The sequence below is a fragment of the Tenrec ecaudatus genome, chromosome 8 (genome assembly GCF_050624435.1).
Source record: "Tenrec ecaudatus isolate mTenEca1 chromosome 8, mTenEca1.hap1, whole genome shotgun sequence".
In the NCBI taxonomy this organism is placed as follows: Eukaryota; Metazoa; Chordata; class Mammalia; order Afrosoricida; family Tenrecidae; genus Tenrec; species Tenrec ecaudatus.
The window spans coordinates 11,851,588-11,869,657 of record NC_134537.1 but is presented as its reverse complement, the minus strand read 5'-3'; the positions used below and the strand labels follow the sequence as shown (position 1 = coordinate 11,869,657).

Genomic DNA, 18,070 nt, shown 5'->3' with positions numbered 1-18,070 from the left:
CTCCCCTGAGCCATCAGATATTGCCAAACGAGGGTCTACAGTTTGTTTTAATAGATGTGAATTTGAGGCTCATACGGGAAGTGTCCAGGGTCAATAGACTGAGGGTAATCCTGGAACTGTATCTTTTTCTGGCTCCGGTCAATAGATTCTGGGAGACCTGGCAGGCCATCAGGAATCCAGAGCTGTGAATAAGGGACAGGGAGGAGGTGTGGCCCAGGACTCACACCCTCCTGGTCTAGCGCAGTGCTTGTCCAGCTTCCAGTGCTTCGAAGAGCCGATTTATTAAAGCAGATGAGGACTTCCAGTCTGTTATCTCTGCCCTTCTTGTCCTCTTTAAGTTACTTAATGGCTGCCAGTTATCAAGTGAACCAAAACTCTTACCCCTGCATGTGCATGGCTAGGACGGACCTACGGGATCACATAGCTAACTTTCTGAAGCCTCATTAGGTCTGGAGAGAGACCTTCAAATTGGCATTTTTAACAAGTTCCCTGGAGATGTTGATCCTGTGGGGACCACCCTTGGAGAGCCACAGGCTTAGTGCACACTACTTCCTTAGCTTCAGCTGCTTTCAAAGACCACTTCCAGAGCAGGAGATAAATTAAGCTGGGTTTGGGCTGGCCTGCAGGGTGTGCCGAAAACCACCAGGTGGCCAGGCTGAGAGAGCTGGGGCAGTTGTGCTCCCAGGGCTCCCCTGTTTGAGTGTGCACAGTGGCCTCGGTCACTCCAGCAGGTGGCGCATGCTCCTCAGAAGCCCTTCTTCCAGGCAGCAGTGCTGGTTATTAGACACGTGTGTGTGTGTGTGTGTGTGCGCGCGCGCGAGCAAGCGAGCGATGGATGGAAAGATGAGGGGCGGGGGTTGTCAGAGGCAAGGCTGAATGTGGGCACAGCAGACAAACAAGAACTTGCTGACTTGCTGTTCACTTTCACTGTTTGCCTCTCACCTTCACTGCCTTTGTTCCCAGTGTCTCTCTGGCAGTTCTGACGGGACAATTCGCCTATGGTCCCTTGGGCAGCAGAGATGCATAGCAACGTACCGAGTGCATGATGAAGGTGTTTGGGCTTTGCAAGTCAATGACGCCTTCACCCACGTCTACTCTGGAGGAAGGGACAGGAAGATTTACTGTACAGACCTAAGAAACCCTGACATTCGGGTGCTGATTTGTGAAGAAAAGGCACCAGTTCTCAAGGTATGTCACATACTTGGTTGTTGTTCAGTGTCACGAGCTGGTTCCAACTCAGAGAGGCGCTGTGCACAGCAGAAGGACACCCTGCCTGCACCGTCCTCACACTTGCTCTTATGTTGGAGCCCGCTCACATCCACTGCAGCCAAACGTCTCGTCAAGGGCCTTCCTTTTTACCAAACACGATGCCCTTCTCCAGGGCCTGGTCTCCCCTGACAGCATTTCCAAAGTATATCAGACAAAACCTCACCATCTTGCTTGTAAGGAGCATTCTGGCTGTAATGTATATTGTAATGTTAGCCAATTACAGCAAAATCTATATTAAAATATGAATCAGCTCTGGGGTTTTGAAAAAGCATTTCATTCCATCAGTGGTAGAACTTGACAGGCTGTGTGGCTAGAGGAGTGCTCATGTTCACCACCCAGACTAATGTGCTGGGGCAACGTTGTCTTTGGCTATTCTTCTTTTAAAATATTTTTTGCTAAATTAGATGGTGCCCGGTTAGCAGATAAAATAGCGTCTGGGGTCTTACAGGCTTGTCTCCAAACAGGCAGCCATCTAAGTGAGATGTCAACTAAGTCCACATGGAAAAAGTACACCATCATCAGTCACCTAAGGATTGTTAAGCATACAATCTGAAGTCGAAGGAGGGATTGGTATCAGAGCCTACATTGTGAGAACACGGTCTGCAGAGGGCTATGCATGACAGTGAGAGCCCATGATTCATTTGTGGGAGCTACATAGGAGATAGCTTCTCATGAACTCCCTCTATCCATAATTGAGGGGTAGGAAGAAAGGGGTTACTAAACAAAATGCATTGGGAAAATGAGTATAGAAGATCAAAGGAATAAATCTGATTTGAACAAAGTTAAAGCTTTGTCAGTTGCCCCCTCTAATGCACGCTGGACCTGGTCTCTGTTTTGTTTTTGTTTGTTCATTTTAGGGTGTACCTCAGAGGTGTTATGTCATTGGGGGGGGGTTCACCCTCTTGAAGTTGTGTGATGTGTTTCGGTTATGAAACCCAGAATTGATGAACCTAGGAGGACAGCAAGTAGAATAAGGGTTTCGGGGAGAGGGGGCAGGAAGGTAAAAGGGAGACAATGTCAAAGAATCCTAGAAGAAAAAGAATGTTTGGAAACTGATTGTGATAACAATTGGTACAATACTGCTTGATGTGATTGAACTATGGAATGTTAAGATATATGTATTAACTCCCAATTAATAATAAAATAAATATTTTTAATAAAATAAAAATTTTTAAAGAAAAAGAATATACGTATATTTTTTGTAAGTCATGTGAAGAAGTAGTTTGTCATATCAGCGACACAGGCTCTTGGTGAATTCTAGCAAGATTTCCCCATGGATATTCCTAACCTGGCCCTCGAAGGAAGAATTAAAGAATTAAAATCATCTGTGCATGAACAGCAATGTAGAGTGAGGCCAGGAGATGCATGCACTGCCTCCAGAATGAGGCTGTGGCAGGGCGCTCCCGAAGGAGAGGAGGAAACGGCCGGCTTCACTCTCCAAATCATCCCTGGCCAGTGGTGTCCGGACACTCAGGCCTGGGAGGGAAGGGGATGGAGACTTAGGAAAACTTGTCTCTGCCCAGATGTGAAACCTCGTCTGAACCGGGGCCGGGAGCGGCTGACCAGCTGGTCCATCTCAGTGACAGTCAAAGAAGTACACAGTAAAACAGCGGTGAAGACATTTCCAAATTTAAAACAGATGGGAAAACAGCACTGGCCTTTTTTCTTGGAAGTCACTTGAAACAAAACTAAGTGGCGTCTGACACCCTGGCCCACAGTATAGGAAAATGGGTGTTTGGGTGGATAGCAGGAGTGGGGGGTCAGAGGACACCATTGAGAGGACACCCGAGAGCTCAGACACAGCTGGCAAGTAGGCTTGTTGAAAGGAGACAACAGCAGCAGAAGAGCACATTAGCAAGCCTTTGAGAAGCAGGCGAGCGGGCGCTCTGCAGTGGCACTCCTAGAGCAGAGCCCGCGTACGGGATGCAGGCTGATGGGGAGAGACCAGGTGAGGAGGAACACCGCACAGGCAGACCTCCAGCTACCAGGACCTTTTGGCTATAGAAGGGAAAAACTCAAAGGACGCGGGTGCAAACATGCCTGCGTGTTCGGAGGAGCATCTTTTGAACAGAGGAGGATTCCTACTGGATGGCTGCCCCGCCCTGTCCTACCCGCTCAAACTGCTGTCCTCTGGTCCAGGAAGAGTAGTGGATGTCCGTATGCATTACTGCCTTGTGTTAAAGGTACTGAGAAGTGTTTCTTTAATGACTTCTCTGCTTTGAAATATACACAATTAGGACAAAGCGTTTGATGTTAATTACAAACTGGCTTATGTACAAAGTAGACTTGAAGGTGGATTTCATCTGGGACTGCCTGTGTATGTGTTTCTGTGTACACGGTATTTTTAAAATAGGGAAAGACATACAAACGCATTCACAGGTACCCTGGTCCTCAGGCTCCAAGGCGCCTTTTCCCTCGTCCCGAGCTTTTGGAATGTTTGTGCTGTAAATGTGTCCAAGAAGAAATGAGCATTAAAACCCACTAATCCTGGGGAATCTTTGCCTTTGTGACTGTAGCCGTTTAGGTTCTTTAAAACACCATTCTGCCTTTTAGGGTGCGAAATCACCCGGTGCACCCCTAGGGCTGTGAGCAGCGCCTCTTGTCCTTCTCTGCACCCGAGTTTCTAATACATGCCATTTCACACACAGGTTGACTACAGAAGTTGCTATTTAGCAATGCACAGCTAATCCTTGCATTTCCGAAGAGCCCAAATTTCTTTTTTGTGCTTTGTTTTCAGATGGAACTTGATAGGTCAGCTGACCCCCCTCCTGCCATCTGGGTGGCAACAACTAAGTCTACCGTAAATAAATGGGTAAGTGAGCAATTGTTTACCTGGCAAAGATTTATAAAATGTGTAGCTTGTTCTCCCTGGCCACCTAGACACAGGAGCAAGTACTCGGCGGACCTTACCACGAAGCATGCTTTGGGACACTGGCAAACTCCTGGAAGCCCCGGGATGTGGGTGTGGTCCTAAGACCCAGATTAAAGTTAAGGATAACAATCAAATGAAATTGTTGACTTCCATGTCAGAAGCCAAGATGATTGATTATTTGATGTGCTTAGAACAGGTACTATTGTTCAATAAACACCGGTGGATTTTAATGCAGCTTTTGACCTCAAAAACCTGCATATGAAAACAGGAAGCCTAAGCGCCAGCAAGGTAGAGAAAGGCATCTGAGTTACAAAAGGAAGCAGAGAAGCTGCTTTAAGGTCACTTCATGCTTCTTCGCAGCACGAACAGCAAGGATGGCTTGAGAGAAGTCATCTGTAGTTCTAGGGGTCCTAGGTCTTAAAGACGATCTCTCCAGAGATCCACACTATTTGGGGATAGCAAAGGATAAAGGCATGCATTCCTGTTAGTATGCAAGGCAGGCAGCCTTTCTCTGAACTTGTGAAAATTGTTAAGTGTTTCGTCTCAATTTCCATGTGCCAACTTGAGATCAGCATAACTTTATCTGCTTATATGCCCAGTTTTCTCTCCAAAAGAAAAGCATATTTGCTACTTTATATATATTATGGTAAGTAATTGTAGTTTTATGATTCAATAAATTTTCTGATGATGATAGGGTTATTGCATTTTTTATTTAGTGTTATTTTTCTTGACATTTTAAACAGATTGGTAACACTTATGGAGTATGAATGATTAAATAGCACATTTTGTTTCTTTAGACACTGAAGGGAATTCATAATTTTAGAGCCTCTGGAGATTATGACAATGACTGCTCAAATCCTATAACACCTCTTTGTACGCAGCCTGACCAGGTTATTAAAGGTGAGTAAGGAAACTGGAAGGTACCTTTTATTGAGCTTAATTATAGGTAGTAAAGAGTTGACAAAAATAAAGGCAATGACCTTCCCTTAAATGTAATTCTGATGTCAACAGAAGACTAATAATATGTTGGTTTGTTTTTAATAGAAGAAAAACTTATTTTTAAAATGCAGTTTAGTCACTTTAAAAAGTGGACTTTCTTTTGGCCTACCATCAGAATAGCCGTGGTCCTGGTGAGACCAACAACAGTTCTTTCGAAAATAGGGTGAGATGTTGCCCAAAAATTCCAAGTCCAGTTCTAAACTCCTATAAGCTTTACCTGGGAGTGCCAAAAACAAACAAGGAACAGGTATGCTGAATGTCAGGCCTTGAGGTGACATTTATCTGTAGTTGTAGATGCCCATGCTGTCACCTTTAGAAGAGACTGTACACTCAGGACGCAGTAAAGGAAGGAAGATAGGGAGCAGAAGTCAAGGGGAGGTGAACAAATGCACACTGTCACCATCATTTTGACTCTTCCCAGGCTGTTAAGCTGTTTGGCCTCAGCGATTTCCTATTGCTGGCCCTCTGAAGGGAGGCGCCCTTTCATTCGTCATCGGTTATTAAAATTTGACCGTTTTTCTTTGACTATTTATAAATAAGCTTAAATAGTTGATAGGCTTGACATTTTATTGGCTTGTATATGCCTTGATTTGCCTTTTCCTTTTCAGTGGCTAGTATGGTTTCTGCTCTCATCTAACCCTATTGCTGCATGTGAATTTAAATGCGGAATGATTGCTTTACTAACTGTGTCCTTTTTTCCTCTAGGGGGCGCTAGTATTGTCCAGTGCCACATTCTTAATGATAAGAGACACATATTAACCAAAGATACCAATAATAACGTGGCTTATTGGGATGTACTAAAGGTGGGTATCCTTTTGGATTCAACAATAACAAACTCAACCGCCATCAAGTTGATTCCGACTCATACAACCCTGTAAGGACAGGGTAGAACTGCCCCTGTGAGTTCCCGAGATTGTAACTCTGTATGGGAGTAGAAAGCCTTGCCTTTCTCCTGCAGAGTGGCTGGTGATTCCAAGCTGCCAACCTTGGGGTTAGCAGCCCAAGGCATAACCACTATGCCACCAGGACTCCTCAGATTGAATATAAGTCGCTGAATTAGGATGTTTCCTCTCTGTTTTTTCATCAGAAGTGCTGATGGCATCGTGGATTAGTAGTTGAGCTGCTAACAAGTTGGCAGTGCCAACTTTCCAGGCCCTCCACGGAAGAACAATGAGGCTGTCTGTCCCACAAAGACTCCAGCCTTGGAAACCCACAGGGCAGACTCACTCTGTCCTCCAGGGGCGCGGGGAGCCCTGGTGGCGTCATGGCTATGCGTTGGGCTGCTCATTCCAAGACCCTCTGCTGTCCCCAGGGAGAAGCACGGGCGTTCCAGTCCCCGAGAATCGTGGTCTCAGAAACTCATGGGCAGTCCTGCCCTGTCCTCTGAGTTAGAATGACTTGGCTGTAAGAGAACTATGAGTTAACTAAGATAAAACCTATATGAGTTAATATATAACTACACTAATACTTTATTTGGGGGGTAAATGCCTTCTTATGTGAATATTTGATAAGGCCGTTACTGATTTTTTAAAATCTATTTTAATAGAGCCATTTTCTCTTGTTAGTATTTCATTGAGTGCTTCTATTCTGATTGTCTTAAAACACTACACTGCGGCTTCCGTTCTTGGCACTGTTGACTTGGAGCCAGATAACTCTTGGTTGGAGGAAGTGAGCTGTTTTTTGCCTTGTGGTTAAGTACCATTGCGTGGGTTTTGACGCACAGTGACCCTGTGTCCAGCACAACAAAAGCTTGCCCAGTTCTGCACCATGTTCACAGGCTGTGCTGTCTTTGAGCCCATTGTTCCAGCCACTGTTGTTTTCCCAGCACTTTGAGGCTTTCCCGCTTTGTCACTGATCCCTTCCAGGGTTGATGTCTTTCTCCGGGGACCGGACCTTCCTGATGGCATATCCAAAGTTCTTCTACACAGATGTGCTGCTTCTTGTAGACTGGGGCACATTTAATCTTTGCCAACACCATAATTCAAAGGCATTTATTCTTCAGTCTTCACTGTTGTCCAGCTTTCACGTGCATGGTATTAATGACATCATGTGTAATGATCATTTTGCATTCTGTTGAATCTTCTTTCTTTGGAATGGGCACAAATGTGGCTCACTCTAAGTCAGCTGGCCAAGAGGCTGTCTTCCCAATATCTTGGCATGGAAGAGGGAGCCACCAGTCAGTACCTCATCCATTGGTAGAAGCATTCCCATCAGTATCCTGTCTGTTCTTGCAAACTTGTTTTTCTCCAATGATTTCCGTGCAGCTTGGACTTCTTTCACCATGATCTTAGGCTCTAGGCCATGTGCTACGTCCTAAAAGGGTTGGCTGTTGACCACTTGTTGGTATGACCGCAAACCTTCTGTCTTCTTTAAGTCTTCGTTAGACATCCCTTGACATCTGCTCAGCTCTTTAACTTCTTCTTATTTCTCATTCTTCCTTGATGTCATTTCACAACTTGCTAGGTGTTCAGTCATGCGTGTTCAGTGCATCAAATGTATTCTCGAGATGGTATCGAAAAGCAGGTGATACATACTCCGTGTTATAAACTAGCTCTCTGGATTTGTTTTAATTTTCTTCAACCTCACCTCAGATTTACATATGAGCAATTTTTAACTACTGATCTTTTTTGTATTCCCACTTTAGCATTCCAATCACCAGTAATTATTAACGTGTCTTGATTGTGTTTGATCAGTTTCAGAATGCAAAAGTAGGAAAACTCTCCAGTGTTCCCTTATCTTTGGCATTAGTGGTCATTTGCTTGATGGCTGTCTTCTTTGGTCTTCCGTGTAGACATGGCTGTCATGCTAGCACTGACATTGGAATACTTCAGAATAGATGTTGACGTGTTCCTTGGGCGGTGAATTCCTCACCAGTCCTCCTCAATCTGTCATTCTCATAAATGAGTACACCATGTGATTGTCCGATTCACAATGGCTTAGTACCAGCCCATTTCAGCTCACTGGTGGTGCGTAGCAGCTTCTCTTTATACGTTCATGCATGCCGTTTCATTTTCTGAGGGTTATTCGTCATGCCTTCCAGACTGGTTATCAATGAGTGTTTGCAGCTCTGCTCTATCAGCAAATAAAGGTCCTCAGAGCTTTGCTTTATCCACGTCATTAAGACATCTCTTCCTCGATGGTAGTTTGAGCCCCTTCCAACATGAGGGGCTCCCCCTTTGTCACTGTGTTAGCAGTACTCAGTGCCATTCATCAGGTGGTGAGTGGCTAATTTTCCGCCAGTGGACAGCCTCTTCTTGTCTTAGTCTGGCTTGGTTTGGAAGCTCCACCTAAAATTTGACCACCATTGTTGACCCTGCTGGTACATGAAATATTAATGATGCAGCTCCAACATCATAGCAACCTGTCAGCCACTGTGGTGTGGCGTGGCCTGACAGACTGACGCGCAGTGGCTGTGCGCAGTCTCCTCTGCAACAGCAGTAACCCAGCTCTTCCCTCGGATACCTGGAGCACCCCTCCCTCAGGGCGACAACCTGAATTGCCTCTGGAGTTGAGATTGAGGCTATCTGACCTTCTATTGAGAATAAATGTGGCCGTTTCCTAGGGTTCACACTGAGCATCAGTTACAACTGAGCCAGCATACCATGACTCTCTAGTTTAATCAGCTAGTTTAAGCACGTAGCACTGAAGACAAATATGTAGACAGTTGACCTCTTTCACTTTTGTAGTTCTGACAGATGCCTCTTCTCGGTGTTGGTGTGCTCGTTCAACACGTATTTCCTGATTTAGACGACTGTGGTGTGGGCCACGGGTTTAACATCTCTACCGTGCTGACCCCCGTGGGAAGAACAAGACCAAACAGATAAATGCATAGAAAGTATATTGGTGGCTACTGTGGGCTCGGTGGATGTGGCAACAGGGGGCTGTTGCGTAATAGAGTTTCTGTCGGGGTGATACAAGATAGCTGGAAGTGATGGTTGACAGCATCGTGTGATGGACGCCCCTGAAGCGTTCACTCGAGGATGGCTAACATGGCACTGTTTTTACTGCTGTTGTATGTGTTTCACCCCAACAAAGGCTTAGAATGAAAACAACAACAAAAGAATAAACAGGAGGGGGATAGGCGGGGGGCGGGGGGTAAGAGGAACTGACACCAAGGACTCAAGTAGAAAGAAAATGTTCTGGAAATGATGATGACAACATAAGTATACATGAGCTTGATACAATTGATGTATGGATTGTTTTAAGAGCCCCCAATGAAATGATTTCTTTTAATCTTGTACTTTATAAATCAGGACAATCACTTAAATCTGGAGGACTTAGGAGGCCTGCAGGGTGAACTAGGGAGATTGAGAGCAGAGCAGCCCAAAGGATGTCATCCACAGGCATTCTTGATTCTGCACTTTGATAGCCCACCACTAATGGAGCCCTTCTTCCCTGTAACTGGGCTGCATCTCCTCGTGCCTGGTAATTAATTCTCCCCAGAATACCTTGAAGAGTCTGATCAAGCCATCACAAGTTTCTGTGGCATTTTTCCCCAAATGGGAAACAAAATTTCACAGCAACACACTGCTCTCTTAAATTAGCCATCACAAAACACGAGATGAGGTTCAGTGAAATTACTCTTACAAGTGAAAATTTCACTGTGACCAGAGAGAACCTTCCCAGGTGACACCACTAGGTGCACTAATTCAGAGAGCGAGTTGCTCGATGCTCACCCGTGGAGCTTTGATGGCGAAAAAGTTGTTTTGTTTAAAACAAATTTTTTAAATACATAGCTTTAGGGGAAATTGCAGGGGTTTTTTTGGGGGGGTGGTACCCCATCGTAAGTATTCGCATGTTACATGTTAGCATCAGCAAAACTAAGTTACCATTCCTGGAATGGAGAGAAATGATTATCTATCCTTAGTCCTTTTTTGATTTAAAAAGTTTGGTAGCAGCAGGTAATTTTTTTTGTTGTTAAATATTTCCCCCTAAATATTTTACCACCTCCCTCCCTTTGGGAATGTATTTGATATTCTGTTTAGACAAATGGGAAAATGTGCAACATGTGAGTAGCAAGGTCAGAATGAAGCCAGTTTACCACTTAATATTATTTATTGATCACCTTGCTTCTTTGTGTGTAGGCATGTAAAGTTGAAGATCTGGGAAAAGTGGACTTTGAAGATGAAATTAAGAAAAGATTTAAAATGGTTTATGTGCCAAATTGGTTCTCAGTAGACTTAAAAACAGGGGTAAGTCGCCGATTAATATCTGTTGTTTGAGATAGTTGAAACTTTCTAAATATAGCTCATAATTAAGTGTTATCATTACAGAGCCCCCTTTTTGAAGTGTGAAAGAGAGAAACAAAATTAGGTTAGTACAAAGTGCAGCTTACATGTCCTTGGTATTCAAGTAAATGAACTTGTAGGCGCATGGAGTGCCATGAGGAGCCGAGTGGTGCCATGGTTAAAGTGCTCGGCTGCAAACCTGACGGCCAGCTTCGAACGCCAAGATGAAAGCTGTGGCAGTCTGCATCTGAAAAGATTGACAGCCTTGGAAACCCTGTGACGCAGTGCTCCTCTGTCCTGCAAGGTCACTGAGTCGGAATTGATGAGTTTGGGTGAATCACATGAAGCACATTTTGGTTCCTGGATCTATGGCATAGCACTCTAGTCAGACTGTACAATTAGTAGGTGCTCAGTGGAGAAGGTAATCAAGTAAAATGCCACTCACAGATTTCCCCCCACCCCTTCGGACAGATGTTGACGATTACTCTGGATGAGAGTGACTGCTTTGCGGCTTGGGTGTCTGCAAAAGATGCTGGCTTCAGCAGCCCCGACGGGTCAGATCCAAAATGTATGTGCGAACGTCTTCCGTCCGTCCGTCCTCCCTCTGAAAGAGAAGGTGCCCTTGGGCTGGCGTTCCGTCACACACTTCATCTCTGTAATAGCTCTTGATCATCTGATTCATTAGATATTTGGTCTCCATTTTCAAAGAATGTGATACTTAAGAAATACTTTTGTATCTAAATATAGTTTACACTCTCTAAGGGATTAATGCTTCTGTTTTTAAGAATGGTTATGTCTAAATAGCCAAATAGAATACCATCACAGCTTTATCCTAAAATAAAGCATCATCAGATGCTAAAGTCTTGATTTAAACATCTCTGTCATTGAGTTAAGGAGCCTTCGTGGTACAGTAGGTTAGGTGTTGGGCTGCTAACTGCAGGACTGATGGTTCAAGCCCATGAGCCCTGCCCCAGGAGAAAGAGGAGGCTGTTTCCTCCCATGAGATTCAGCAGTCCCAGAAACGCTAGATAGGGTAGTGCTGGCTGTGATTGGACAGAGGGTGAAGAATTTAAATTACCACAATCTGTAGGGTTTTTATTTCTTTTCCTTTCTTTTTAAGTGGAAACTAACTTTCTTTTCCATGTTTTTTCTTTCAAATTATTGTTGCAGTGAATTTAGGAGGACTTTTACTTCAGGCACTCTTAGAATACTGGCCACGAACCCATGTGAGCCCGATGGAGGAGGAAGAAAATGAAGTCAACCACGGTGAGTGCTGTTATGTCGAGGTCCTTCCCAGTGACTCAGGAGTACAACCGTTTTACACTGCCATGGTCTAAGCCATGGTCTAAGCCTTTGCCGCAGTGTGATAAACTAAGACTCCATAAATTTAATTGGTGGTGGTACGCAATGTCATAAAATGTCCATCCGTGTCCCAAAGTAAGAGTTCACCCAAGTCTTAACTAACAGTGAGCGTCTGGGAGCAGACTTCCATCTGGTGTGATTAATCATCAATGAGGCCACTCAACATTGGCCGTTTATGTTGCATTCAGATGATCTTTCTCTTTAAAAGTAGGCACGGGAGCAGACCGATTCCAAAGGTGTTTATGAGGATCCATGGTTTCCTGAACTTACCGATAAAGCTTGCTTGTTCAGTTGTGTGGGGAAAAAACAAAAATGTTTTTACTGTTATGACAGGGCTTCAAAGAGTTTGTAGAAAGCTCCATTGTCTTTTAATTCTGTTTTCCATGAACTTTTGGAAACCCGCTCATATACTTCATGTTGATCTGAAATGTTGATATCACCAGCATCCTGGTGATCTGCCTGGTCCTCGCTAAATGTTCCCACAAATCAAGGCCTGGTTCAGAAGAGACAGGTGTCAGGGTCGTGTGTGAACAGCTGTGCCCTGAGGGTATTCAAAAGGCAAGTGTGCCACAGGAAGTGGTAGTAACCATGTCTCGGGGCAGCAGAGAAGAGAGCATGTTTTGAATATATGGATTTTGATCAGTTTGATAAAAACTTAAAACGAAACCCACTGCCACCGAATCCATTCTGACTCACAATGACCCTGTGAGTCAGAATCGGACTGCCCTGCTGGATTCTGACAACTGTGAATCTGCACAGGTGGAGAGCCTCATCTCCATCCCAGAGGGACTGGCGCGTTCCGACCACCGCTCCGTGCGTAGTCCACTGTACCACTGCGGCTCATTTGATAAAGAAAGGGCAAGGGGTCGGGGAAAAACTCTTAGACGTGCACAGCTCCTGTGTGGCTGAATGCAATCTGGAGAATCACTGAAGACCATCTGCCAAGGGCTTCCTCTGCTGTAGACTCTGCTCACTACCAGGGGTGCATTCATGCCAAGAACTTCAGGTTCTTCCATAATAGCTTCAGAGAATATGTCTCTCATGGGGATCACATGGTTCTCCTGAAGCCAGTTGTCATAGGTTGAAAGGTATCCCTCCACAATATGCATCAGCTTGACTGAGCCATGATTCTCCGTTATCTGAGAGTTTTGTGGTGATGTGATCTGATGTCATCATCCTTCATTTATAGTAAACTGTACATTCCGATGTGAATGTGTCAGCGGCACACACAAAGCCCTGGTGGCACTGTTAGGTGAGCTTTGGACTGCCAACCACGGGGTCAGCAGTTCAAACCCACTGGCTGTTCCTTGGGAGACAGATGAGACAATGTGCTCCCGTCAGAGTGACCCTATAGTGCAATAGAACTGCCCCTGTGGACTTCCAAGACTCACTCTGTACAGAAGTAGAAAGCCTCATCTTTCTCCCCGGAGCAGCTGGTGTCTTGAACTGTTGACGTTGCATGTAGCAGCCCCACACGTAGCCCATTCCCAACACTACCAGGGCTCTTAGGAGGCAGAATGGCCACAGTGGCAGTGAGCTTGAGTGTGCTCTGTCCCCATAGAGACTGACAGCCTCGCAGCTCCTGTCGCATATGTTCATGAGGAATCCCGTCTCTGTTATCTTGAGGAAGCAGGATTAGTGTACAGCCCTAACCTGATCTAAGGGATGTTTCCTAAAGGGAGAGAGTGACCATGGAGTAGAGAGGGAAGGAAGGACCTGAGTGTCACCAGGAGCAGAGTGTGTTCTTTGGACCCAGAGTCCCTGTGCTGACAACCACTGAGCCAAAGACCTGTCTCCAGAGCCACCATGGGAGAAGCCTTCCCCTGGGGCTGGCATCCTGCCTGTGGACGTCTCGCCTCCTGAGTGGTGAGAGAGAGCCACGCACCGTGCTGTTTCTGTGAGAGCACAGACCCCGCCCCAGGTGGGGGTTGTTGTTTGGGTTTTTGTCTGGAATGTCAGCTAGCCCCCGTCGCATCTTTTCTGAATCGTACAGTGGGCAGCTAGCCAGAGATCTGTAATGGAAAGACTTCGCCACAGAAAGCCAAAAAAACCAGGTTATGGATTGAGCTCTGCCGCTTATCGGCTGGGTAGCCGTGGGCAGATCATTTTCCCATGAAGGCCTATGTTCTCCATCTGTAGCGTGAGCTTAGACAGCATCTCTTCAGAGGCTCAGACAGACTATAAGGATTAGGTCGTCAAAACACGGAGGCAGTCAGCACCCTATGGAGCCATGCTTTAGGGAACGGAGGAACAAGTCACGGGCAACTGCAAATCGTCCTTCGAACCAAACTTCCAGGTCTGGGCATGGAGTGCAGGGCCAAGTCTATCCACCACCCCAGCCAGAGCGCAGGCTCTGGGGGCCAGCTGTCTGCTAACCTGCTGCACTTGCACCACACACGGTGCCCTCCGTGTCCGCCCCCACCTCACACTTCCGAGTTGTGTAGGTTATGCTGTTGAGCAACTTGATGAGCAAGCGGAGCACTCAGAGGCCCTTGGCCAGGGGCCCGGGAGCGCTGTGAGTCTCCTGACTGCTGCGAGTGCGCTGAGGGAGCTGACTGCTGGGGGGCCAGCGGGGATCCCCTCATGTGGACCTGTGCTTACCGCAAGAGATTAGACAGGAAATCCTCAAAGAGCAGTGAAATGAGACCAAAGGCCACTTTTAAGAATTTTAGTTTTCACAGTTCGCTTCAGCTGCCATTAAACAAAAGTTTCTTTTCCTACCTGAGAAATTCTTCTGGACTTGCTGTTCATTTTTTAATTTTCTTGGGCTGCTGAAACACAAATACCACACAAGAGGGACTTTCAAGTACAGAAACTTTTTCCTCGAAACTCAGAGAACTGTCTTTCCTTCACGCCAGGCTAGAAGTCCACATCCAGGCCCATCCCCTGCACGCCACCCGTGAGCCTCTCTCTGCTCGCCCACGCCTTCCGCTGACCGTTGACTTGTAAACATCTGCCCTTGTGTCTCTGTGTCTCTTCTGGCCTTTTTAGAATCAGAAGGCTCCACTCTGTATTGGTCTGACCTCATTAACATAGCAAAAGAAAACCCTAATTTCCAAACAGGATTAAATACAGAAATTAATTAGATACAGGGATTAGAATTCCAATGCAAGAGGAAGTTTCCACAAAAGTTTGTGGGAAAATGAAATCAAAAGATAATGGGAAGGAGAAGATAATTAATAATAAATTTAAATTATTTTTTCAAAAAAGAAGAATGAGATTTTTTCCCATGAACTTTTGGAAATCCCTTGGTGCATCCCTTACACTTTTGTACCAGAGAAAGCAGATACTTATGAACAGTCTAGACCAGTGGTTCTCAACCTTCCTAATGCCGTAACGACCCCTGAATACAGTTCACGTTGTGGTGACACCCCAGCCATAAAATCATTTTCATTGCTGCCTCATAACTATAATTTTGCAACTGTTATGAATTGGGCAGCCCTTGTGAAAGGGTCATTCAACCCCTAAAGGGGTCACGACCCACGGATTGAGAACTGCTGGTCCAGACCCTCTTAAAGCTGTCTTCCTTTAAAGTCCTTGAAAACGTCGTCATTTCTCTCAAAGGACATCGAGTTGCTATGTCTCTTTTTCTAGGAATTTAACTTAGGTTTATTTGTTTACCCGCTATTTCTGGCCCTGGCTGTTTAGGAAAACTGTGTAGAATCTGGATACTAACGCCGTTTTCTTCTCAGTAAATGGGGAGCAGGAGAACCGAGTGCAGAAGGGAAATGGATACTTTCAAGTGCCCCCCCACACCCCCGTGATCTTTGGTGAAGCCGGAGGCCGCACACTGTTCAGGTACGGAACTCGAGGGCCAGGGCCCCAATGAGAACGGATTGATTCAAAGAGATGTTGAAAGTTGGTTAGTGTTCGCTTCTAGGACTGTCAGGGATCTGGAAGCTCCCCAGCTTGATGAGATAGTTAAGTGTCTGGTACCATTAGGTGGCATTTGGATTGAGAGCGGGGCCTCCAGTGGAACAGTGGTACCTTGAGGCAGCTTCCCTGGTGGCTTCTGCAGGAAATGCTCACTTCCTGTCACTCTGCCCCATAACTGCCAGGACTAGGGAGCACGGAAGTCCCGCACAGAGACGAGATCTGAGTAGGGCCAAGCGGTCCTCATGGGCTCAGCAGGGAAGGCTTGGACTGTCTTCATCGGATGAGGTCAGCGGGTCTTGGTAAAACCAGGAGGGCGACCTCACTAGAGCCTCCTCTGGGTTCCCACATAAACAAGCAAACAAACCTTGTCTTGCCTTTAAGCATAGGACTCTTGTTCCCTTATGGTAGTTTCTGGAGAGTGTGGTCACAGAAGTATCCCTTGGCCACCCTCCCCACCCCCTTTGCATGGGGAAGCCCTTGCCACCTGCATAGTAGCCGCCACCACCCCCAAGCCCCTTTCTGAAGTACCGTATATATTCTAGTATAAGCCGCCCCGAGTGTCAGCCAAGGCACCTAATTTTACCACAAAAGCTGCATGGAAAATGTACTGGGAAACTCAGCTAATACACGAGTCTATACGGTATTTGTCACCAGGGTTTTCCCTCTGAGAGGCAGCTGGGGTGGGGTGGGGGAAGCAGCCCTAGCCTCAAAAGCTGCAGGGCTGTTTTAAGGCCCAGGCTCCCTTGAGCTGGATATGCCCACCTGGCTGCTGTCTACCTTCTCTGCTGTCAAGTAGGGGTGCCCCCATGAGCTCTGCCTGGGTCCCTCCCGCCTCTAACGTTTGTTGACAGTGATTGTGCCGCCCATGCCTGTTGTGTCACTCAAGACCTGCTGGATTTTGTTTAGGCTGCTCTGCCGCGATTCCGGGGGTGAGACTGAGTCCATGCTTCTTAATGAGACGGTGCCACAATGGGTAATTGACATCACTGTGGATGTAAGTGGCCTCCACTCCCACTTTGCTCTGTTGTTTTTTCCAAATCATGAAGGAAATTAAGAACTGCCTTAGCCTGTATCCTCGTAACCTCTTAATAAAAGCTAGACTGCCCAGTCAAGTCCTCATCTGCCTCCCTGTAGTTTTAAAGTTGCAGAAAAAGTATTGATCGTTATTTACAAATCTCAATGTATATCTTTATCAATTTTTACTTTTAAAAATAATATGTGCTTCCTAGACAAAAACAATGAGTAAAGTGAAACTGCCGTCCCTTTGTCCCCACCTCTGACAGTCATGGATGGTTCAGCACAAAGCCTGCAGGGCTCTTCTCTGTGTGCTCGCAAGCGTGCGTTAGTTGTACGCAGTTATGTGTGGTTCATCTTACCGCACAGACACTCAAAGACAGACTATTCTGCAACTTGTTTTGTCCACTTAAGAACCTATGTCTTGGGTATCTTTCCGTGTCTGTACATGTGGATCATTCCTTTTTAATGATTGCATAGTATTACATTGTATACCTGTACCTTAATTTCTTAAACCAGCTCCCTATTAATGGATATTTAGGTTGTCTCCAATGTGTTCTATTACAAACCATGACGCGGTAAACATCCTTGCACATATATCTTTGTGTACTTTCTAGGATAAATTCCTAGAAGTGGAATTGCTGGGTCAAAGGGCATGCGCAGTTTGCATGTTGACAGATACTGCCAAAGTGCCCTCCAGGAAGGCTGCACCAGTTGGCACTGTCACCAGCAGTGTGTGAGTGCCCATGAGCCCACGCCCACGCCCTCACCACTGCTGGCTACTTTTAATCTGTACTAAAATATAGGCAAATTTTATGTCACTGTTTTAGGGTGGATTTTTTTTAATTCCTAACGAGGTTAAGTACCTTTTCATATTGGCCATTTGTATTTCTTCTTCTGTGGATGCCTGCTTGTATTCTGTACTCATTTTTCTATTGGATTGTTTGTCTTTCTTACTGATTTGTAGGACATGTTGATAATGAATATTAGCCCTTTGACTATTATCTATGTCTTTGAATTGAATTTTGCTTTGTTTGTGGTGACATTTGCCAGGCAAAAGTTTTCATTTTTATATAATTCTATTTCGTGTTTGGTTTTGTATAGCTCTGAGTTTCGTGTTTGACTTAGGTTTGTCCCCCTCCAAAATAGCTAAAATGGTCTCCTCTATTACTCTTACGATCATTTTTTTTTAATTTCATGATCTTTATTAGAATTTATCCTTCTGTTTGATGTGAGGTAGAGGTCACAGTTTTTCCTAGTGGCTAGCCAGTGTCTCCATACAATCCACTGACAAACCTATTATCAACCTACTTGTTTGAATGCTGTCTCTCTTCTGTGCACATGAGTCTGTTTCTGGACTCTTTTGTGCTGTTAACCTATTTTGTATATTCCTAAAGCCATATGAAAAGAGATTTAATCTCTAGAACCTTCAGAAAACCTGTTTTTTGCC

At 45.4% G+C, this 18,070-nt stretch overlaps 1 protein-coding gene across 3 annotated transcripts in view; it reads left to right on the top strand.

The window, feature by feature from the left end:
- The window catches only part of WDR48 (WD repeat domain 48), a 54,058-nt gene that overhangs the window by 30,426 nt on the left and 5,562 nt on the right, over window positions 1–18,070 (top strand). The window contains exons 8-16 of one of the 3 annotated variants that reach the window (XM_075556030.1): window positions 964–1,188; window positions 4,007–4,081; window positions 4,939–5,041; window positions 5,846–5,943; window positions 10,225–10,332; window positions 10,840–10,936; window positions 11,539–11,634; window positions 15,423–15,528; window positions 16,513–16,600. In XM_075556030.1, coding sequence (XP_075412145.1) covers window positions 964–1,188; window positions 4,007–4,081; window positions 4,939–5,041; window positions 5,846–5,943; window positions 10,225–10,332; window positions 10,840–10,936; window positions 11,539–11,634; window positions 15,423–15,528; window positions 16,513–16,600 — 996 coding nt within the window. Of the gene's footprint in view, window positions 1–963; window positions 1,189–4,006; window positions 4,082–4,938; window positions 5,042–5,845; window positions 5,944–10,224; window positions 10,333–10,839; window positions 11,024–11,538; window positions 11,635–15,422; window positions 15,529–16,512; window positions 16,601–18,070 lie in introns of all 3 variants that reach the window. The other 2 variants (XM_075556029.1, XM_075556028.1) reach the window with 2 other exon arrangements.